General features: G+C 44.4%; 1 protein-coding gene and 1 pseudogene across 1 annotated transcript in view; one reads left to right on the forward strand and one right to left on the reverse strand.

Moving 5' to 3' along the window:
* The window catches only part of LOC101940975 (ras-related protein Rab-18-B-like), an 8,914-nt pseudogene extending 2,495 nt beyond the window's left edge, over nucleotides 1-6,419 (reverse strand).
* DUSP3 (dual specificity phosphatase 3) overlaps nucleotides 6,420-24,350 on the forward strand; it is a 23,963-nt gene continuing 6,032 nt past the window's right edge. The window contains exons 1-2 of the mRNA XM_065577435.1: nucleotides 6,420-6,980; nucleotides 18,993-19,219. Of these exons, the coding sequence (XP_065433507.1) occupies nucleotides 6,859-6,980; nucleotides 18,993-19,219 (349 nt within the window). The 5' untranslated portion in view covers nucleotides 6,420-6,858. The remainder of the gene's footprint in view (nucleotides 6,981-18,992; nucleotides 19,220-24,350) is intronic.

Genomic DNA, 24,350 nt, shown 5'->3' on the forward strand with positions numbered 1-24,350 from the left:
GAAACCTGAACAGTTTAATAGTGCTGTGAGTCAGACAAGGAGGGAGAATGACAGCAGATCTGAAACCCAGAGGTAATACCTACCAGGAGACCCAGAGGCTGAGTCTAAGACACACTGCTTGGCCAAAGGGTCAGGAGAAAGGGACAGCTGGGGAGAGAGGGTGGAATCTTCTAACTCAGATGGCACTTCACTGGAGATGCTCAGAAAGAGTTCCAGCGTAGTTTCTTTTCATTAAATATTATTTGCTCTTTCAATTCTTAATCTTGTTTACAACATCTCACCTGATTTAGATCATGTCACCTCTCTGGGACAGTTTGCACAAAATTCCCAAACAACCTTCTGCCTCTAAGAGGAAGCAGCAAGGAAAGGAGGTCTCCAGCCTGCCTCATTCAGGTTTTTCAGTCAAAGCGGCACAAACCAGGTATGCTGCATGCAAGGCTGTGAGCCTCCTGGTGCACAGGAAACACCTACTGACCATGAATGAGAACCAAGTGTATGAGCATAAGATGACACAGCTCTAAACTGACCTTGTCAATTTTATTGCCAACTAACATTTTTACAATGTTGCTCCGCGTAGCATATGCCTCCAGCTCGTTCAGCCAGGTCATTAGGTTTGTGAAAGTGTCTTTTCTCGTGACATCATACACTAACAACAAAAGAAAGGGACACTGTCAACTGCAGATTCCTAGGCTATTTTTAATGCATTAGTGCTGCACTCATTTCTTATGTATTTATTCATTTGAGGTTACTTTCAAATAATTTTAGGAGTAGTAGATGTGATCCCACTGAGTAGGAATGTCAATTCTAATCCCTGATGACTCAGAATAAGTATAATGATGATAGGAAACAAACACCTGTTCCAGTAATATTTAAGGTTGGGGAACCCAACCTAACAGCTGGGGCTTTATGCTGTTACTGGCTTTGAATTCAAGAGCTGAGAGTAGAACTGCAGGACATTTTAAAATAGAAAGTTACGTATTTAAGGGGGCAGCGGAGTGTGGGTTAGCAACAGAAATTTGGAATTTTCAGTACCCTTTTAAAAAGAGACTTTTGGTTATTGGTAACTCCACAACTGTGCTTACTTATTGCTAATTAGTTGAACAGAGTGGCAGACTGTACCACAGAAGGAATGTATATTCTGTATAGCAGGTTATTTGGCTTTCATAATCCCTTGACAATAGGAATCAGATTTTTTCAACTGATGCGATCACAAAGAATGGGAACTGCCATAAGTTATCTGTGCTTTTCACCAGGCAGATTTGATATTGTTTCTGAAGAGGGAAATAAAAATGTCTCAGGAAGAGCAGACTTGAAAAATAATTTGCTTTGTAACCAGAAACGCTCCAAACAGAAATTACTATAAAGTTGAGAATGCATCTGCTCAATGGTTGAGCTGTCTGTAATATAAAGTCTACAGCTTTTTAATTTAAAATATTCAGAAGACTCATTTCCTGCTGATAAAGATTAGGAGCCAAAATTCAGCCTAGTGGAGCAGGCCTGTGTTAATTGCTTCTCTTGCCTTTTTGGTGAATACCACTTCTTTTGGTATTCTTTTGGTAAAGAGGTATTAACATTTAGTTAGTGATAATGATTTCACAGTTGTGCTAATCATAGTCCTCCTACCTAAAATAACACCTTGAGCGCCTCGGTAATAACTGGGGGTCAGTGTTCTAAACCGTTCCTGTCCCGCTGTATCCTACAGAGGAAAAACCAAAAAGATTTAGAATTAAAGGGTAATTTGCAGTATGTGGCATAAACAGAAAAAGTTAACAATGCTTCGACCAGGAATCTTGACATTAGGATACATAAAGCATAGAAGATGCAGAGTCAGGGAAACAAGCAACAAATATTAGGAAAAGTGATGCGATGAAAAGAAAAACCGTGAAAAAGGAGAGGTTATAATTGAAGGTTAAAATTAAAGAGGATGTCAGCCTCTGAACAGGAGTAAAGAGGTGAAGAAAGCCAATGAGACTCAGATCTGGAAGGCCATTTAAAAATAAATAAGGGAATAATACTGCAAACAAAACAATACTATATATATATATACACAATGAGCAGGGTTGGAAGTGGAAGAGGTGAGGAAATGGGAATAAATATTCATCCAGTGCAAGACACTGCAGGCAGGAAGAGCAGACAGTGGGTTTGATTCTCCCGTTGGCTTATCCTGCAGTAGAAGAAGAGGGCCCAGTACGTGTAAATCATTTTGAGGCTAGCAGGATCCCAAGCAGATGAGAAATTAGATTAAAAGTTATTCACAGGTCAATTAAATTATTAGTGCAATACCCTATATCAGGGATTGGCAACCTTTGGCACACGGTCCGCCAGGGTAAGCGCCATGGCGGGCCGGGCCGGTTTGTTTACCTGCCGAGTCCGCACGTTTGGCCAATCACATCTCCCACTGGCCGCAGTTCACCGCTCCAGGCCAACAGGGGCTGTGGGAAGCAGCGGCCAGCACATCCCTCGGCCCGCCAGGGTGCTTACCCTGGCGGGCCGCGGGCCAAAGGTTGCCGATCCCTGCCCTATATTTCCCTCCAGAAAGACTTCAAACATCTCCAGAGTGCATTATGAAGTCCAACCCCCCACAGCAAGGACTATAAAGGGGCAAAGGAATATGAAATTTTACCCACTATGATTTCTTTTATTTAAATTAAGCACCAATGTTGACACAAGAGCAAATGGCTATAAACTGGCCATCAATAAGTTTAAGGCTTGAAATTAGGCGAAGGTTTCTAACCATCAGAGGAGTGAAAGTGAAGTTCTGGAACAGCCTTCCAAGGGGAGTAATGGGGGCAAAAAACCTAATTGGCTTCAAGACTGAGCTTGTTAAGTTTAGGGAGGGGATGGTGTGATGAGACTGCCTACAGTGGCATATAGTCAATCTGCGCCTGTAAATAGCAAATGTCTCCAACAGCCCGTGATAGGACACTACTTGGGAAGCACTCTTAGTTACTACAGAGAATTCTCTCTCAGATATCTGGCTAGTGGATTTTGTCCACATGCTCAGGGTCTAACTGATCACCATATTTGGGGTCAGGAAGGAATTTTTCCCCAGGGCCAGATTGGCAGAGACTCTGCGGGAGTTTTGCCTTCCTCTGCAGCATGAGAGCCGGGACCTTGCTGGTTTGAACTAGGGTAAATGGTGGATTTCTCTGTAACGTGAAGTCTTTAAATCATTATTTGAGGACTTCAGTAACTCAGCCAGAGATTATGGGTCTATTATAGGAGTGGGTGGATAGGTTCTGTGGCCTGCAATGAGGTCAGACTAGATAATCACAGTGGTGCCTTCTGGCCTGAAGGTCTATGAGTCTACTTCAGAAATTGCCCTTTTATTTAAATATATGTAAGGATTACAAAACCTAGACATGGTGGACATCTACACCATCATGTAATTTCTCTACTTTGTTCAGCAAATATTCAATCATAGGTTTGGCATGGTATTCCCTTACAAGGGCTGACCTGTGGAGTTTTTATTAAGCAGTTTGTTATTATATCCTTAAGCCTCCAAGTACACAAGGATACAACAGCAGAGCACTCCTTAGTACCAGTGCAACTGGCAATATGAAAGAACAAAAAAGAAATGGTTCCTAAATGTTATACCCAGTTTTAATAATAATGAAAATCCTGCAATGTCTGATACAATCTTAGTAAAATAAACATTTTCAAAATTTCTCCTGGATACCTGACTAATCGAAAAGAAGAGGAAGGATTTTAAAGCCACTACACAAGTGATATTCTCAGAAATAAGCAGTTCTGCTTTAACATCTGGCATGCTAGGGCAGATTACATCCAGCCACAGGGAATTTCAGAACATTCCCTGCTGAGCCTTTATGAAATGTAAAGTACACAGAATGCAGGGCAAGTGCTATGTTCCAAGTCTGTTTGCTATTCTAGAGACCAATTTCCCCACCAAGCTTTTGAAATCTTATTTGCTTTCCAAATACTAAATCCAGAACAGCTGGAAAAAACAAATTTATTATTTTCAACCTTATCTATGATTTTTATTTTCACAGAGCACCAGTCATCAGAGTACCTATGCACAGAACACAGTAAGCTGGCATAAACCTTAAACAAAGATGGACTCTGCACATCTTTCTGGGGGTTGGCAGCTTGTTTATGGATTTTATTTTTTGTTATAATACAGCTGCACGTCAGTAATGAGTGATTTCTCCTGATGCTGTTAACATACTGCTGCAAAGGTATCTTTTTCAGCAGCACAATTTGCACAGGCTCTGCCCTTGATTTTGATCTCAGAACAGCAAGACACACCCTTGTGACTGAAGCTTGGTTATTTGAATTCCCTCTTGGAAGAGCTGCTTCTTTGCTTGCAACTTGTTCAGAATGTAAGAAGCATACTTCCTCCCTGGTTTGAGCAACCATGATTGTATTACTCCTGCTATATAGACAATCAATGTAAATGATGCAAATTGGCAGCATTTTTTGTTTTGTTTTTATTTTAAAGCCTTAATAGTATTGGTCCAAGATAATGTATATGAGGCCTCATGCATATGAGCATCTACCCTCACACAATCCACCTTTTAGATCTGAGGCTGACAGACAATTGTGCCCTCACGTATATGGAACCTGCTCCTTCCGAGTTTAATTTCAGTCTCCCTCACCTCACTTAAATAAGAAAAGTTGAGGATCTGAGAGAGGAGGGGGCGGAAAGCAAACAGAGAGGAGAATAACAGGCATCATGTAGAAATATATTTTTGGGAGAGAGAGAAAGTTTCAAGTTTTTCTTTTAATTTTAAGTGGGGCATTTTAAATAGATTTTTATTTTGGGGTATTTTAGATCATGATCATGCTAATGCACTGAGCACCAAGCCCCGTGGTTGTGGGTGTGGAGAGGAAGCTTTAGAAATATTATAATTATACTTCCCATGCAGTTGCAGTCTGGTGTCCTAATTTTCAGAGGTTCTGAATTCCTCCACTGAAGCCAACAGTTGTGGGTGAAGGCTCAGACCCTCTGAAAATAAGTCTTTAGCCTTAAATAGGGATTACAACACTGAATTCCCCTTTCCCATTAATTGAAGGAATGGGGCAGTGCATGGCAAGTCTAGAGTTTGTTTTCAGCATGGTGCGCCGGGAGTTCAATGCAAAACAGCGCATAGAAATAATACAGCCAAATCCATACAGTAGCTGTTTTGGGCATTTCATCCCCATTAGGTCTTGGCTGTTCAAGGGCTGTCTACCTGGAGAATACCTGGGGCTCAACAATCCTCTTTCATGGGTGGCTGTGTCTTGTCAAGTCCATTAATGCACAGCAGAGGAATCCAGGAGAACTGGGCAGCTTAGCTTCACTAGATGTCCGGATTTTATAGTGACAGTCCTGATATTTGAGACTTTGCCTTATTTAGGCACCTTGCCCACTTCACACAATTTTACACTAACAGAACCATGGCACTTAAATACTCGAGATACTGTGTATGCAAAGACCTGCTGCATACCCATTCACTACTAAACGCTGTTCTAAAGTACAGCAAACTTTAGTAATGTAAAAGGGCAGGCGTTTTGTCTTCATCTGTCCTGGGCAAAACTTACCCATATTGCAAGTTGCACTGGTTTGCCGTCAACCACCATTTTCTTCACTTTAAAATCAACACCTGGTATGCAAAAGAGAGGGAAGCAATGTCAGGACAAACACAGCAAGAGGCTTTGCTACTCTCTGCGTTTAGTTGAGTTGCTATGAAGTTCGCCAACATTTGCTACCTCCCGACAGGCGGGGGTACAGTCACTTCTCCGTGTGAGGTGCTGTGTGCAGCCCCGTGCAGCTGTGAAGAGGCATGAACACAAACACAGGCGGTGTGTGTTCATAACAGCCAGTTATGAAAGCCTCTCGAGCCCTTTAGGAGGCCTCTGCCGCGCTCCTCCCACTCCCAAATCCCTACAGCCGGTATCACCGGGGGTCCCGGCTCCTTACAAGTCTGCCCTATTTCAGTCTCCTATTATCCATCTGTAACGCTGCAGGGTTGGGGGGCTCACCCCGGGGCGGCCTGGAGCCCGCGCACGGATCCCCGAGTGCTAAGAGATCCCCGGGAGCGGAGGCCGGGCCGGGGAAGCTCGCAGCACTCACCTATCGTGGGGTTCAAGTGCGGCTCAAACGTGTCATCGGTGAATCTCAGCAAGAGACTGCGGGGAAAGGAGAGACAGGGTGAGCGGGCCGCTCACGCCCTGCAGCCTCCCAGGACACCAACCCCCCGGCCCGCCCCAGAAACCGGCCCCTCCGCTCCCGGAGCGCTTCCCGCACCTGGACTTCCCCACCGCGCTGTCCCCAACCACCAGCAGCTTCAGCGTGGCCGTGGCCATGGCCGGGCCCCGCGCAGCTGCCTCCGCACGGGCAGGGAGAGGCGCCCGGTGCCCCAGCTCCGCCCTAGAGTCCCGTCCCACCGCCTCCTCCCTGGGCCTGTTGTGAAAGGGCCGGAGACAGCCACACACGCCCAGTCGGCCCGGCCCGGCCGGTGTATCAGCACGCCGGCAGCGCGATACAGCGTTTGATACACAACGTTCCATGGGGCCGGCGCGGGGCCCGCAGCGGGAGGCGAACTCGACACCTGCTGCCTGTTCCCGGGGCGGCGGGGTCCTGTCCGGGGGCTGAGGGGAGGGACAGACTGGAGGCGCGATTCTCCGGGAGGAGGGGTCAGGATGGGGTGGGGGGGGGCAGCGGGACAAGGAAACCCCCCTGCCCGGCGGGGCGTGCAGCTTTCCTGCTCACCGTGACCCGTGTGTGCCCGGCTGCTGGCAGAACCAGCTGATCCCCGCCCCTCCTATCAGGCTCAGCCCCGCGCTCGTGGGGGGGGGGGGAGAAGCAAGGCCCTGCCGAGAGCTGCGGAGTAAGAGTGGGGGCTGCAGGGAGTGGCCATGTCCGACTATCAGATCTCAGTGGAGGAGCTGAACGACCTGCTGGCTAACGGGAGCGGCTGCTACAGCCTCCCCAGCGCGCACAGCAACGAGGTGGCCCCCCGCATCCACGTGGGGAACGCGTGAGTGCGGGGGAGGCCGGGGGGTGGGGGGCTGAGGCCCGGGCAGTGACCTCCCGAGCCAGCACAGCTGTGAACGGCTCACCCCGGCCTGATTTGAGAGCGGGGGCGGAGGTGGGGGCTGCGTGAGCCGAGGGTATGGGGGAAGCTGGGTTGCTGGGGACCCAGGGAGTCCGGTTCCCAATCCACTGTCCGAATATTGGTGTGAGAACTTGGCTGGGGCCAGGGGCCTAGGAGGTCGTGGGTAGAAAAGGTCTGGGGGTTAGGATTATGTGGCCCTTGGACATTCATGGTAAAGGACCCTAGGAGTGCTTAGGTTGAAGTTAGGGTCGTGTGTGTGTGTGAGTTTAGAGCTGCAGGGCCCTGTGGTATTTGCTAAAGGGTTTTGGTAGCCCACTGAAGTCCTAGAACTGAGGGATGTTAAAATAAAAGCTGTCAAAGCTAATTCAAGAGTGGGCTAAAAATGGATGAGAAATTTTGCTCACCAGGCTCAGACCTGAATGTGACTGTCAGCACTAGCCTTTCCCCCCTGGACAGCTGTCCTGGGGGTTGCAGTCCAAGTTCTACACTCCCATACTCCACAATAGACACCCCACAGAAATGGGAGCAAATATTCAAGAACATGTGTTATTTACCCAGGAGATGGTAATTCTCTCAGTTGTTTGGGGGTGGGTTAGGTTGCCAACAACATTCTCCACCCATCTGGCAAAATGCCTGGGGTTGTTCCTGTTCTCAGTTGTAAGGTATTTACATTCACTCCACCCAGACTGTGGGTTCTACTCTCTGCTCTGCTTCTGACCTACTGAGAGACCTTGGGCAAGTCACTACATTGCTCTGTGTCTCGGTTTCCCATCTCAAACTTTGTCTTGTCTGTTTAGACTTAAGATTTTGGGGGAGTGGACTGTCTCTTGGTAGCAAAATGTGGACCTGTGGGTGCTAACATAATACAAATAAAAATAAAATTAGGACCTCTACCTTTATCCTAAACACAAAATAAGCTCTGCCTTGGTCCATAAGAACAGCCATACTGGATCAGACCAATGGTCCATCTAGCCCACTATCCTATATTCCGACAGTGGCCGGTGGCAGATGCTCCAGGGGGAATGAACAGAACAGGGCAATTTCAAGTGCCCCATCCACTGTTGTCAAGTCCTAGTTTCTAGCAATCAGAGGCTTAGGAACACCAAGAACATGGGATTGTGTCCCTGTCCATCCTAGCTAATAACCATTGCTGGACATATCCTCCACGAATTTATCAAAGTCTTTTTTTAACCTAGTTACACTTTTGGCCTTCACAACAGTTTGAAGTGTGTTCCATGGGTTGACTGTGCGCTATGTGAAATACCTCTGTATGTTAGTTTTAAAAACTGCTGCCTATTAATTTCATAGGGTGCCCCCTGGTTCTTTTGTTAGGTGAAGGGGGTAAATAACACTTTTTCTTCACACCATTCATAATTTTATACACCTTTAACATATCGCATCTTAGTTGTCTCTTTTCTAAGATGAACAGTCCCAGTCTTTTTAATCTCTTCTAATATGGAAGCTGTTCCATACCTCTAAGTTTTGTTGCCTGTCTCTGTTCTTTTTCCAATATTAATATATCTTTTTTGAGATGGGGCAGTACTCAAGCTGTTGGCATACCATAGATTTATATTGTGATACTATGATATTTGCTGTCTTATTATCTTATCTTCTTACCTTTCCTATTGGTTCCCAACATTCTGTTAGCTTTTTTACTGCTGCTGCACATCGAGCAGCTGTTTTCAGGGAAATAGCCGCACTGACTCCAAGATGTGTGTATAGTTGGGATTATATTTTTCCAATGTGCATTACTTTGCATTTATCAGTATTGAATTTCATCTGCCATTTTGTTGCCCAGTTTTGTGAGATCCCTTTGTTATTCTTTGGAGTCAGCTTTGGATTTACTACAAAAGAGCAGGTTAGACAAACACCTGTCAGAGATAGTCATAAGAATGTAAGAACGGCCATACTGGGTCAAACCAAAGGTCCATCTAGCCCAGTATCCTGTCTACCGACAGTGGCCAATGCCAGGTGCCCCAGAGGGAGTGAACCTAACAGGTAATGATCAAGTGATCTCTCTGCTGCCATCAATCTCCACCCTCTGACAAACAGAGGCTAGGGATACCATTCCTCATCCATCCTGGCTAATAGCCATTAATGGACTTAACCGCGATGAATTTATCTAGTTCTCTTTTAAACTCTGTTATAGTCCTAGCCTTCACAACCTCTTCAGCCAAGGAGTTCCACAGGTTGACTGGGCACTGTGAAGAAGAACTTCCTTTTATTTGTTTTAAACCTGCTGCCCACTAATTTCATTTGGTATAGATCAGTGGTCTCCAAACTGTGGGGTGTGCCCTCCTAGGGGGCGTGAAAGAACGTCCGGGGTGGTGTGGTGGGGCCTGGGCCAGCACCCACAGGTAATAATGGACTCTTTATTCTAGCAGACAAAAGTATAACAAAATCCAGTGGTTGGAAACTGAATCCACCAAAGTTCAAACTGGAAATAAGATTCACATTTTTAACAATGAAGGCAATCAATCATTGGCACAGATTACCATGAGATATGGTAGACTTTCCATCCCTTGGAGTCTGTAAATCAAGAATGAATGGCTTTCTAAATTATGGGCTCTAGTTCAAACACAAGTCATTGGGCTAGATGCAGGAATCATTGGGTGAAATTCTGTGGCTATATTAGAGGAGGTCGGGCTAGATGATTGTAAAGGTTTCTTCTGGTTCTAAAATCTGTGTCGTTTTCCTGTTGACTGGTTTCTTGATGTCCCACTCTGTCCCCAGACCTCTGTATTGCTGTGAATCTCTATCCTAAACTGATGTATTGGATTTTTATTTTGACAGTACTTGTATTGATTGTCATCCTGATAAGGATGTGAACTTGTCCTGGCCTCTCCTTGAAGTCTTTCCCTCCTTTCTATGCCTTCTCCAGCTCCTTGTCCCTCTTCCACCCTGTCCCAACATTAGCTTCCTTCCCTGCTTCTGTAGTTCTCTCTGCCTTTACCCTGTCTGCCTGACCTCACTCCTCACACTGCCTGCTGATGTGTGCAGGGGTGGCGAGTTATATGGGTCCTGGTGCCCATGCTCCAGGAATATTCAGGACCTGGAGGCCCGGCTCCACCAATGTTTGGGTCCGGGTTTCTCCCCTGGCCCTGCCTGCTGCCCCCACGCACCTCCCCTGGAGTATCTCCTGGCCCCGCCTGCCACCCCCAGGCAATTTAAAAGGGTCCAGGGGCCCCCGGCTGCCACCATAGGCAGCGCAGTGGGGCTAAGGCGGCTTCCTGCCTGCCCTCGCTCCACACCGCTCCAGGAAGCAGCTGACATACCCCTGTGGCCCCGGGGGCGGGGGGAGGGAAGGATGTGTATGTCTGTGCACTGCTCCCACCCTGAGCGCCGACTCCGCAGCTCCCATTGGCCGGGAACTGCGGCCAATGGGAGCTGCAGGGGCGGTGCCTGTGGGCAGCGGTGCACCGAGCCCCTCCCCCCCCCGCCTAGGAGCTGCTGCCAGAGGGGTGTGTAGGTCGCTTTTGGGAACCGCCCAAGATAAGCGCCGCACCCCTCATCCTCTCCTGCACCTCAACCCCCTGGCCCAACCCAGAGCCCACACCCCAACTCCCTCAGAGAGCCTGCCTCCCGCACCCCCTCCCACATCCCCTCCTGCACCCAAACTCCCTCCCAGAGCCTTAGGCAGGTGGGGCGGGGCAGGACTTGGACCCATTCTGGGCACAAGCAAAAATTATACAAACCTGCCTCCCCTCGATGTGTGAATCCCTCTCATGTATCTATTCCCAAGCCCATCTGGTTTCATCTCCCTCTATTGTATGGGCATAGAGCCTTCAGCAGGCAAGGCAGCAAGAAAATCTCTGTTAGTATATGCAAGAAATAAACCACAGCCCTACCAAGGTTCTGACATGACATGTAATTAGTCCACTTTGCTCTAGCACCTGGACAGAACAGGAAATTTGGTACCGATTTGGAGTTGTCTGTTTGGCACATGCTCCTGATAAGTAACATTGAAAAGCAGGTCAGCTGTGTAGAAGGTATATGAACAGTGTCCCACAACAGCAGCAGGGACTGATAGCAGAACAGTTTGGTATAATTCCACTTGACACCCTAATTTCCTGTGTTTTGTATGTTGCAAAAGAATATACATCTTCCCTTTGGTGGGTGAGTGTGTGTGGGAGAGGAGGATCTTGTTTTGGGAGGCTGGTAAGAGCCTAGTTGTTGTAGATGTGTCAGTCCCAGGATATTACAGAGACAAGGTGGGTGAGGTAATATCGTGGACCAATGTCTGTTAGTGAGAGAGACAAGCTTTTGAGCTACGCAGAGCTCTTCTTCAAGTCTGGGAAAGGTTCTCAGGCCAGGTCTGTGCTACAGACCCATATTGGTATAACGACGTCGCTCATGGGGGTGAAATCCATGCCTTGAGCGACACACCGCGTAGACAGCCCTATGTCAACGGGCCGACATAGCTACCGCAGCTTGTGGTGGTGGTTTTACAGAGTGACTAAGTGAGTGATTTTTACAGTGGTGCAGTTGTATCAGAACTGTACATGAAGACAAGCCCTCCGAGCGTCACAGCTAAATACAAGATCAAACAGATTGGATAGTCCCTTAGCACACATTCTAGGGGAAGTGACCCATTAACACCCCTGTAGTCATAGAACAAAAAGGAGGGGGGTTAGTGGGTTACAGATTGTTGAAATAAGCAATAAATGCAGTGTCTTTATTAAATGAAATATGGCTTATTTCAACAATCTGCAACCCACTAGCCCCCCTTCTTTTTGTCCTTTGACTACAGGGTGCTAACGGACCACTTCACCTTGAATGGTCCTGTAGTTTAGCATAAGTGGTTAGAATATATGCTGTTTGATCTTGTATTTAGCTGTGACACCCAGAGCCCTTTCCCAGACAGATGAAGAGCTCTGTGTAGCTCAAAAGCTTGTCTCTCTTACCAACAGAAGTCGGTCCAGTAAAAGATACTACCTCACACACCTTGTCTCTCTGGGAAGCGTTTTAAAATGTAAAAATTTTGTTTGCATTTTTAAATCTGTGCTGTATGTACACCTGGACCTGTGGATAATGCAGATCAGAAATGGGGGGAGCGGGGACTGAAGATACTTCCCTTTAAATGGGGATTTCATAATTTCCATAGCAACATGTTGTGATTTCACAAAGCTAGGATTATGACTTCACTGCAGGTTCAAACAAAAGGTAATGCTCGGTTGAGGATGGCACAAGCCCTTATCCAAACACGTGAATCTTCACGGTAGAAATGGGGATTCTGGGAGTTAGTACAAGCTAATGACATTGCATTTGTACAGACATTCTCTTTTTATAATGTCTGCCTTATCATTAAAGTCTCTGTTCAAAATCCATTAAATCATTCAGCAAAGTAACTGTGGAGGACTATGGTATAGCGTGATTTTTGTGTACGTTTTGTATTGCTCTTATGTGGCAGTACAGAATGTCAGAACGGTGTGAATGTGTTGACAAATGAAAACAGTTATTTATTTTGGTTGTGGAACTGAAAGGTCAGATCTCCAATTAATTTGATAAAATCTTATCCCAAAGTAACTTTCTGGTCTAGTGTCTATTTAACTTATTAAGTCAACCATAATAGCTCATACAAACTATGTCTTGCAAAAATGTGCTGTTATACAATTGTTCTAATTCTTACAATTCAGGTGGTGTAGCAAGTCTGTATGAAGAAATTTTGAGTCATATCTTACATTACAATAGAACCATTTGAGTCTTCATTCTTACTAAGTAACAAATGTAAAAAAAAAATCTAGCTAAGTGGTGGTACACTGATAATCTGTATGAATTGAGATAGCTTGAATGGTTCACATCTTGTTTTTGGCCCTCATGTAATCCTTGTCTCTGATTTCCTCCTGAGTTGTTGTCAAAGGTACTTTGCAAACATTGCAGCAAGATAGTGCTGGACAGCAGTATGGCAAATGTCCTGCCAAAAAGAATGAAGTGACTTGATTATTTGCTTTGACACTGAAACATCAACTCTGATCTGGATGGATCACTTCCTTTTTGGGATAGAGTGCCTGATTTATCACTGCCCAGTGGAAGCACTTACAAAAATATTTTTTCTTAGAGCAGACACATCCCTGCAGGGTTTCAGACACAGGGAAATCACAAGCCCAGTGACTGGCATGTGGGCAACTGGATTCAAATAGATGAATGAGAATGTCTGAGCTGGATTCAGAATAAACTTTTGATTGAAAGCTACTGGACTATTTCACATCCTGGTATGGCTGTTTTTTCTTGTGAATGAATCATCCAGAGCTAAAAATGGGAGTGGTGTTAGAATATTCAGGGATCTCACTTAGCTCAGAAATTCAGAAAGGGGAGATTAAATTGGAACGTAGATAGTGCAATATGAACAATCCCTCTGTTGAGTGACTTAGTGCCAAAGCACTAAATTTTCCATATAATATGGAGTCTTGCAACTTGATCTGAACCCAGCAAATGTTGCGTTCAGGTCTGGTTGGGTCTGAAAACAACCCACCACCTCTTTGCTGCACTGTGGTGTGAGTGGGCTGACAAGTTGCAGTGCCATTCCCTCTGCAGCACACACAGTCCAGTGAGGCGACAGCGGCCAGTTGGAGGGGTCACACATCTGCGGCTGCACTGATCTCATGGGCATGAGGTTGCCGAAGACAGATTGCAGGCATGCGAGCGGAAAGCACCCCACCAGACCGAGCTCCAAGTGGCAGTGCTAATACAGGTTCGGGGGAAGTATTGAGCAGGGTCTCAGGCTTGGGTTGTGTTTGGGTGGGCTGTGCGTCTAGTTGAGTTCAGGTCGGGCTTTAAAATTAGGTCTGAACAGACCTCGAATGTAATAGATGAAGGAAACGATGAAAACGCAAAGATAAAACAGCAGAGGATAATAACTAAAAAGCACGTCCAGACAGTCCTAACCGTTCAGACAAGACCAGTTCCTCAAAACAGAGGCTCAAAGCAAAGGGTAAACACTATTCACAGGTTACTGACCAGTACAGTTATATATTTTTCAGATAATAATGCAGCAGAATAATTCAAAATACAGCATGAAATCTAAACCAGTTTCTGTGATTATGGAATTTTTCTAGCTCATCCTCAATCCACTGAACAAATGTCAACATTTTCCTCATGTTAACACTGTTTTGAATTGCATCTCCAGGAAGTACTTCACAGAAAATAATTGTTTCTGACTATCTAGTACCAATGAATCATAAATTCCTATCTGAATAGCAATTCAAAAGAACAGGGCATGTTTAAGGCTTTCCCAATGCATGTATTAATGTCTGAGAACCAGACTTCCTGTATCTTAGGGCTACAAGATATTAATGTGGATGTGATTAGAGCCCTGCGCAGATACAAAATTTGTATCTGCATCCATCTGAGATCTACAAACATGGTCCACGAATGGATATAAAGCAGATATCCGCAGCTTTGCAGGGCTCTAGATGTTAGGGTTTTTTTTTTTACTTGCAGTGAGCTGCAGTTGATAATCTTAATACACAATTCTCAAATGTGTCCAAAGCATTTTAAAGAGTAATACACTCAGAGTCAGGCTGAGAGCAGACACTGCGATGTTATGGCATAAAAAAGTAAATGCACAGAACGCTCTTCAGCCTATTGGTTTGTGTGTTTGCATTTCCCCCACATCTGGCCCTGTGCTGACATGGACCATTTATCTTTTTTTTTTTTTTTTTTTTTCTTTCCTTTTTTACTGCAGAAATCTGTGTCCTGTGAAAATTGCTGTTCTGTCAAAAAGCAAGCAAATTTTGCATATGTAACAGCATCACTTCTGCACTGCTGGTAGAGAAACTCTGTTGTATTTCAAACTGTGTTTTGGAAACCTATAAGCACCTCAAGCCACATCTCCAGAATATGTATTTGGTAACAAGATCTTGCTAAGGAAGTCTGAGTCTGGTTCATGGTGCCCATCTGAGTGGGGGAATTTTAGAAAGTACTTGTTCCTTCATGAGGAACTGGAAGTACACTTCAGTTTATCCTGCATTTATCGTATGTAGGAAGTGTATGTATTTGGGCCTGTCATCCCAGGGCAATAGGCAGGCTAAGATAAATGAGTTGCTAATGGCTGCCCACTAATTATAGGGCAGTTAATCTTTTGCTCACATGATTAAGCTGTCGGTAGAGGCGTTGAGAAGAAAATTGACATGTATGAATATCCCAATAAGAATTGAGTTGTGCTGTCAGTGGGGATACTGGTAGGCAGAATGGAGAAATTATTAGTGAATTCTGTCTTGTAGCCAGGCTTAGACTATAAATCTTTATTTGTTGGGTTGGCCGGCTGCATGAGTGATGTTGCATTACAGTCTTACTTAGGACTATTTACCATTAACTGGTGCCATATGTGCCTTTAGGACTGGAATTTTGTGGAAGGTAAAAGTGATCTATGGTAGGAAGAAAGACACACTCAGGTACCAGCTAATATTACAGGGCCAGAATGGGGAGAGTTCTATATTCAGAGCAGATAAGATTCCATGAGCTTCTTAGGGGAAAAGATGCTAATCCTGCTTTCCTTTCCCAGAGACCACCTCCTTGCCCTGTTTCTCAGGAGCCAATGTTTGAGGGTGATGCAATGAAACTGAAATGTAAGAAGTGGGATTTTCTGGGAGTGTTTGAAAATGGAATTATTTGTTCTTACAATAAGCAGAGGCCAAGCTTTGCTCTGTGCTTCCACTAAGTGTACTGATCAGAACCTTAGGTATAACTCTATGCAATTCATTTACTGTGTAAGGAATAGAGACCAGTCTCTAGTGTTATTGATGACCTAGTCTGTGGTTCCCAGACACAGAAGTTCCTACTGTCCTTAAAGCTCTCTTCAATTCTATTCCTTCAAACCCAAAGGACTTCCATCAGTACAAATGTCAGATATGAAAAGAAAGGACAAGGCATACACTACAGAATGAACGTTTTTCCTTTTGGCCTTGTTTTTATAGCATTTACTATTCTGTTCCAAGTAGAATTCCCCTGGCACTGAGACTCATCCCCTGGCACAGCTGTTATCCTGCCAGACAGAAAATTAGGCAACTTTTGTTTGGCTAATAGATGAAAGTCCTTAAATGATTTGGCCCATTGCCATGATTATTGGGTACGCATGGCAGAACATGTAGAAAATTTGCTCACACATGAGGATTTGTCTGCAGTGTGCACTCATACTGAAAAAGGGGAACAGTCACAGGGGAAATGGAGAAGGTTTGTATGTTCATTATCTAACATTTTATTATGTGGTAACTGTGAGCTAATTTCTGCAGAACCTCAAAGTCCAGATTGTGGGTTCAGTTTGGGTACAATTTACTAATTCAGATTTTATTTATCTATTTAGATTTCTAATAAAAAGGCGTCCATCCAAAAGCTGTGGGCACCTTCCCAAAACTTAGAAACCCATCCAAAAATATACAGCACATATGCTTATCTAAAGCTCAGCGACTATTAAAATCTCTTGAGCCTGCTAAATGGGGCTGGAGCTCTTGAGAGAAGCAGCTTTCCCATAACATTTGTGCTTCCAGACCCAGCTGGAAACATGGTGAAAGCTGATTTTTCACCATAGTTCAGCTCTTCTGGTTCCAGTACACAAATGGGGCAGGTGAGTAGGGGAGTTCTCTGAAAGGTTCAGACCCCTGAAAGTTTGGTTTGATTTTGTTTCCAAAAGGAGGTGAAGATTTGGGATGGAGGATGCTGGTGGTTTCTATTTCCTTTGAACTACTTTGCCTATCCCTAATACAAATTCTAATGCAGAGAGCAGAGCACTGTCGTGATAGATTCAGGGTTGCCTGTGTTGGTATGCAGATCGGCTTTTGCCATTTGTACCAACTGGAGGTTTTTTAGGTCATGTGTCTTCATTCCTACATTTAATGCATTGTGATAATCAAGCCTGGAGGGCATGAACACATTTATCATCATGCCCAGGTCTGTACCCAATAGGAGGAGTGCAGTCTTCTGGCCAGTTGCAGATGGAAATGTTTTTTGTTTTGTTTTGGGGGTTGTTGGGTTTTCTTTTTGGCCACCATGGGTTTTTTGGTATCTGATAGAACTGAGGAATCTGAAGGGACCTATAAGCTGTGGGTCAACTTTTACAATGTATGAACAATGAGGCAAATACTTCAAAATGTTTCCATTTTCCTAAAATTATAGCCTCCCTTTTCCTTGGGTTCATCTTTTGCCAGATGCTGATTTCAGCTGAGACAGAGCAGGGAGATGGCTGTGTAATACTGTCACACCAGCTCTCAGTAGCTTCATGGATATTGAATAATACGGAGCAAGGATTGAACTTGTGATTCTGTAGGTGAGGCCTTTGGAGGTGGAGGAACAATTACCCAGAACAACCCCCTGAGTTTGTTCAGTCTGAGAGGAAGGACCTAAGCCATTTCAAGGTGTTTTCATTCACCCCTGCATGTTCTTGGAGGTAGGTCGAGGGTATTTGGCCATCAACAGTATCAGATGCCACAGAGAGGATGAGTGTGAATGGAATTCCCTTGCCTGTGGGCCATCCACTAGAGCAGGGGTGGGGAACCTTTTTTCTATCACGGGCCATTGACCCACATAAAAAAATCAATCGTGGACCACATGCAAGTAAAAAGCAACTTAATTTAGGGGTTTTTTTAGAGAGAAAAATATAAAACGTTCAACTTACCTGCCCGAGGCTTCCCCCCGCAGTGGGGCGAGCCAGCGCTCGTGACTCCAGCCCCGCAGAGGGTATGAGGGGAGGGCCCTGAGACTTGCCCCAGGCCGCATGAAATTAAGCAACAGGCTGGATCCAGCCGGTGGGCCGTAGGTTCCCCATCTTTGCACTAGAGCAACATGTTCGATTTCTGTACTGTGTCCTGGCCTGAAGCCTGGCCGGGGGGTCCAGGATGCTGGTGCTGTTGGCTGTTTTTAGCTGTTTCTCGATTACCTTGTGTAGAAAAAGGCTAAACAAGGAGCAGTGACTTGCAAGGCCTCCTTCATAACATCCATGATGGTTTCTTAGTACTGCTCAGACTTGCATATTTTAGAGGGAGTGGTGGATTCCTCTTGTCACAGGAGGTATTGACAGTCTCGGGGGTCCCAGATATTCTCCACTCACCCACTGCCAAGGAAGGCAGGGCTCAGTCACAGGTGGTGACCGTGGTAGCTCGCAGTACATATGTGACTACAGCCTGTGTGAACAGGCTAAAAATATGATCAACTTTTGAGATAAAAATCTGTAGGAGACTCACTGGTGAGTGCAGACTGTTGAGTAACTACCCTGTTGGGATCCAGGAAGTGGGCAGGGGGAACTGCTAAAGGACCTCCCCCCAGCCTAAGGGGAGGATCCACAGGACCTGGAAGCCAAGTGATTCTAGGGGACAACTAATGAAATAACAGGGACAGGAGTAGCGATATCCTCGAGAACTTGTGGAGGATGGGAAGGGGCAAATATAGTCCCTATCTATAAAAATGGGGAATCAGGACAACCCAGGGAATTATAGACCAGTCAGCTTAACTTCGGTATCTGGAAAGATAATGGAGCAAATAAACAATCAGTTTGTAAGCACCTAGAAGATAAAAAGGTGATAGCAATCAACATGTTATAAAGAGGAGGGTGATAAATTAATTCTCTTTCGCTGAGGACAGGACACAAAGTAATCTTAAATTGCAGCAAAGGAGATTTAGATTGGACATTAGGAAAAACTTTCTAACTTGAGTAGTTAAGCACTGGACAAATTACCAAGGGAGGTTGTCTAACCTGTTCTTAAAAATTTTCAATGATGGAGATTCCACAAACACCTGTTGGGGATGGTCTTGATAATGCTGAGTTCTGCCTCAGTGCAGGGGACTGAACTAGATGATCCATTCAGTCCTACATTTCTGTAATTCTGTGGGCAGCAGGGGGCTTTGTTAGAGATTCAGAGGGCACTTGAAAATACTGAGAGTTTGGCCTCTGTTTATGGGATTTGCTAAGCCCCACTTGTTTTCTTGATACTTCTTACTTTCCAGGTTCATAGCCAAGAATACCATGAGGTTGCAGCGCCTGGGCATAACCCACGTCCTGAATGCGGCAGAGGGAAAATCCTTCATGCATGTGAACACCAATGCAGAGTTCTACGAAGGCACAGGCATCACCTACCATGGCATTAAAGCTAATGACACCCAAGAATTTAACCTCAGTCGCTATTTTGAGGAGGCAGCTGACTTTATTGACAGTGCGCTGTCCCAGAAGGATGGTAAGGCATCTCCAAGAGTCTCTCTGCCCTGTTTTCTAGCCAGTATGTGAATTTACTGGCCATTTGTTTCATTGTTTGAAATACTCCTTTTTTCTTTCCTCAGTTTTTCAGTGGAACAGAAACCAAAGCATTCAGATCAGGACTTAGACTTCTTGCTGAGGAGTTTAGGGCACTTGAATATACGATGTAGAATTTGCTGTCTGTGAACAGAGCCCCTCAATGTATGAAACAATGGAAAACTGCCACAGCAGTGTGTGATTTGGGGAGAGTAAAACAGCTGGTGCATCTTAGCAATGAAAGTCTTAGCAAGGAAAAATCATATTGGAAATGCTATGCTAGGAAGAGAGGCTTTAATATTTCCTGAACATAGTAGTGGATCAGAATGGAAAATCTGGAAAGTAACGCAGGACCCAAACACTAATTCAAGACGGTAAAAATCGTAAATCAGAGTCAGGAAGGGCATTGTAAAATGCAACACTCAGCTTGCAACACAAGCTAATATTAGAGATGCAGATTAAATGCAAATAACACATGCAAGAGTGGATAATTTCTTAGCATAGGGCAGAGGTAGTCAATAGGTGGACTGCGGGCCAAATCCGGACCACAAGATGCTTTGGAAAGGACCACAAAATCTTTTTATTTACTTGTTATCATTACTGTTGTTATTTTTATATTATTTTCTCTGGAGTCTGGACATTGAGTATACCTTGACCAAGAAATTTGGATCTTGACAAAAAATAATTGATTACCCCTGGCATAGGGCACCGATGTATTTTTGAAAATCCCACTAGGCATCTAAATATCTTTAAATACCTGGCCCCTATTGTTTGTGAGTATCTAAACCCCACTTTCTCAGTGGTTAGGGTTAGGGTTTGTCTATTTGTCAGAGGGGGAGATGGATGGCAGGAGAGAGATCACTTGATCATTACCTATTAGATTCACTCCCTCTGGAGCACCTGACATTGGTCACTGTTGGTAGACAGGATACTGGGCTGGATGGACCTTTGGTCTGACCCAGTATGGCTGTTCTTATGTTAGGAGCTCACTTACCTATTTCTTTTCTTCTTTCTGGTAGCAGGGGTAGTGGGTATATTATATTTTATATGACTGTGAAGAAATTCTCCCTTTTTTAAAAAGGGCATTTTATTATTGCATCATAAGCCCCCATGCATTTGAGCATGGCCTTTTCTTTATCCGATATCCTGACCGTGGGCATAAGTTTTCACACTCCTGAAACAAATGCAACTAAAATCAGTTAAATTATGATCCATAGGTTTCATCCATCAATCCATTCTGAGGAGCTGTTTCCTCTGTCAACAGCTCTATTTGCACAAGGCTCAGAGGGAATATCCTTGGTGGTTTTTTTTTTTTTTTTTTTTTTTTTTACCCCTTTGTCCTTCCCAGAAGCAAGGAATTCTAGGAATAAGATAACATCCCCAGCCCAATATATCAGCCCCGCCCCTTTAGCCTCAGGAACTTGTTATGCCATGTGTTCACTCATCTGTCCTGGACTGATGGGGTACCACTATGTTTTCACAAATCTTTCTTTGACCATGCACTGTGTGATTGTTCCTTTGAAACAGAGGTTTAGAAACACCTTCAATATATTGTCAACCTCTTGAAAGAGTGTTTTGGGGGCAGCTCCTCTCCCATTCACATCATATAAAGCATCTCCTCTCCCATTCATGGTCACACAACGTCCATGTGGCAGCTACAGCAGTTGCCTACATTGAATAGTGATATTAGGAAGGTATTCCATTTATTTTGCTGACTTTTGTGCAATAAAAGTTGTTGTTTTTTGAAAAAAGCTAGTTCTGCTGTGTTTAGTGCTTTTCATTTAATCTCTTTCCCCCCTGCAAATTCTGTTCTGTTTCCCGCAGCTGGAAATGAGGAGTCATACCAGTATTTTCCCAATCGGGTCCTTTCTCACAGATTAATTAACAGTTTTCTACATTGAACAGCATTTGCTATCTGCACCCCATTCACCAAAAACAGGCAAACCTTTTAGGATTTGATTAATTGTTCCTCTGTTTACTTGGTCATCTTTAGATGTAGCATGAATGCTCAGAAAGTAGGACAGCAGATAAGGACCAAAAACTCCAGCTCAAAGGAAGCAGGTTTTATGCATGTCAGGGGAATCACTGACATTTTCAGATATTTTAACACAACTGACTCAGTGCTGCTTCTTTCTCCCCTGGGGTCTCCTTCACATGTAACTGAGGTGGAAACCATAGCAAGGGAGTCTGAAGAGGTTACACGACAGGCAGAAATCTTGGGGAATTCAAGGTTTGGGTTGTTGTTTTTTTTTATTCAGAGCCCTCATTTTAACAGTAATAAAAAGCCAACAATGACCCAGTTGGCTCCTAGGTGAACTGTGCAAGGAAAGCGAGTTCGTAACTAAGGAGAAGAAGGAGGGAGGGTAGCTGTCTTGACTGTACATGCTCTTAGAACGCCCTGCTCATTGCTTTACTCATCATGGGGCCAGATGTGAAGTGAGATGTATCAACTTACTCTTTTATTCTTAGTGGGCTAAATTTGGAGATGGCATGTAGGATTGGGTGTAAATTACACAGTCTAAGATTCTGTAATATACACATAAGGGAGTGGTACAGAAGAAGGTATAAATTACACCAATTGAGACGGCCTCTAGACAGACTTGAATTTGGGCCATCTGTACAATTTCCTCATCAGGAGAAGTTTATAGACTTTACCAAGGCCCAGTGCTTGTACAGAGGGCAGGGTTAATCTACTCTAGAGTTGAATGTGACAGTTCTTAATATGAGTGAAATTGTAAGGGCATTAATTAATGTTTGTTCAGTGCTTTGAAGGTATAAAGCAAGTTGAGTGATGAGTAATCCAAAAGAGTCTGCAGAAGGTATTATAGTAGTGCCAGTGTATTCGAACAAGAAGAAATGGTAACTGGGAATTGGTGTAGCAGCTCCTCTGATTAAACATTTCTCTGTTAGAGAGAGAGAGAGGGTGACACTCCCATGCTGGTTCCAAACACTGTCACTGGTCAGAAGATCAGAACAGTTGATAAAAGCTGTCTCTGGTTTGAATAAACTAACTGCAGCTTGGTTAAAAGAAACAACGTCTGAGTCATGAGATTTTTAGCTCTGAGAACTCTCACTTCAGATGGATTATCTGGTTATGGTATGTGCCCCCTGGAATTTCTGCTGCACCAAATTATCTTAAACATTTTCAAATGGAAGTTCTGGTATAATCTTAGATACCTTGCTGCTCCCCAGAGTCCCAGGAAAACTTGCTGCAATGCTGCAAAGCAAAGCTTGTAACATGGGTCTCCTCTGTACTGAAATCTTAGACGTCCAGAGGACAGTAGGTCAGCTTGTGCTTCTCGTCAGGTCATTATTTCTACTTACTTCATATTTCTTCACACGCTCCCAATGATTTTCTCAGCCCACATCTGAACAGCTGAAGAGTCTTTTGCAGAGGGGGAGAGAACTCTTTCTAGGAAGTCCAGGGGGATCTGCCTTTGGCATATTTTTATTTTTTTGGGAGAGGGGTTTAGGGGATTGACAACCTACAGTTTGGTCAATCTGATGAATTCCAAAAGCAAGAACTTACCTCTTCCTAGTAGCTTTGTGAGCCAGGGAAACAGGCCTGCACTGGGAAGGAGAGTTTAGGAGGTCCAGACAGTTGGGGTGAACTGTAGCAGAGGCACGGAAGTCCTGCTACACCTGCTCAATTTGGATGGTGCTCACAGAAATGTGGATAATAGTGACAAAATTACTCTGAATTTTCAGTGCCCTTGTTAATTCTGATAGGGCTCCTTAAGTCTCAGGTGCTGCTGTTATGCCTACCTGTCTAGTTATTATGCAAAAAGTAATAGACTTTTAGCTAGGCTAAAGGTCCATTCCAGTTATTAAATGAATCCATTGTTAAAATTATTTGTAATGTATGGTAGTGCAGGGAGTTCATTGGCTTCACTCCCCTTCCTTTTTCAGACAGGTCACCAGCCTCTCCTTCGTTCCTGTAGTGATAGTGATAACTTTTCTCGAATACTGCAATGATGAGCAAAGGTGGAAAGAGAAGTGGCACCAAGTTCCATTAATAAATAAATTGAGAGTGGTTAGGAGATCAGCCTTTAAACTAACACAAAGGTTGCAATGCTGATGTTCCTAAAAAATGACAGGTTTCAGAGTAGCAGCCGTGTTAGTCTGTATCCGCAAAAAGAACAGGAGTACTTGTGGCACCTTAGAGACTAACAAATTTATTAGAGCATAAGCTTTCGTGGACATCCGATGAAGTGGGCTGTAGTCCACGAAAGCTTATGCTCTAATAAATTTGTTAGTCTCTAAGGTGCCACAAGTACTCCTGTTCTTGTTCCTAAAAAAGTCTCTCAAGGATCTCAATAGCCCAAGGCAAATATGCTAAGAGCCTTTTCTCTGCCGCAGTTCACAGTAAACTGGCTTTCATGAGAGAAATGTGTGACTCCTCTGTCCTCTTGCTTCAGCAATGGGTTTGTTAGGGTCAGCATCTCCCGTCTTCCCTGTGTCTAGGAAGAGGTTCTGTCTTTGGAAACATGGGCCAGTGAGTAGCAACCTGAGAGCAAACCAACTTGGGCCAGATTTCAAACAGGGAGAATGGAGGTGATATTTTATTTCATTTCTTATTGGTTATTTATTTACAGCACATTCACCACAAATAGCTGGAGTAATAGCATTCAGAATCCTGTATCAGTCAGCTGGCCGCATTCTGTTTGCTCTTGGTGCAGGTATGTTTTGTAACTGGGTTCTGCTGGCTAGTGGTGCTGTGTAGTCAGCACTTTCATTTGTATCCTGTTTGCTGAATGGGCAGCTTCTCTAAAATGAGAGCGCTTACATGCTAATGTGACTTCAGAAGCAGAGACCGGCAGTAGCAGAGGAAGGTGTAACTGAGGTAGAGACATAGGAAGTGCTAGGATTACAGCATAAAGGATGTGTATCTTGCTTTGTGAAATGTGTTGTATCCAAACAACAACCGAGTCTCTGTTTATCCCATGCATCTGCAGTCTTGCATACTTTTAATTCTGTGTTTTTAATTTCTCTACCACATTGGTCCTTCTGCAGAAGATGAAGTTAGGGAGTCCTGCAGGCTGCTAACCTTATTCTAGGCCGAAAGATTGCAGGAG

Source organism: Chrysemys picta, chromosome 24 (genome assembly GCF_011386835.1).
Source record: "Chrysemys picta bellii isolate R12L10 chromosome 24, ASM1138683v2, whole genome shotgun sequence".
Classification (NCBI taxonomy): Eukaryota; Metazoa; Chordata; order Testudines; family Emydidae; genus Chrysemys; species Chrysemys picta.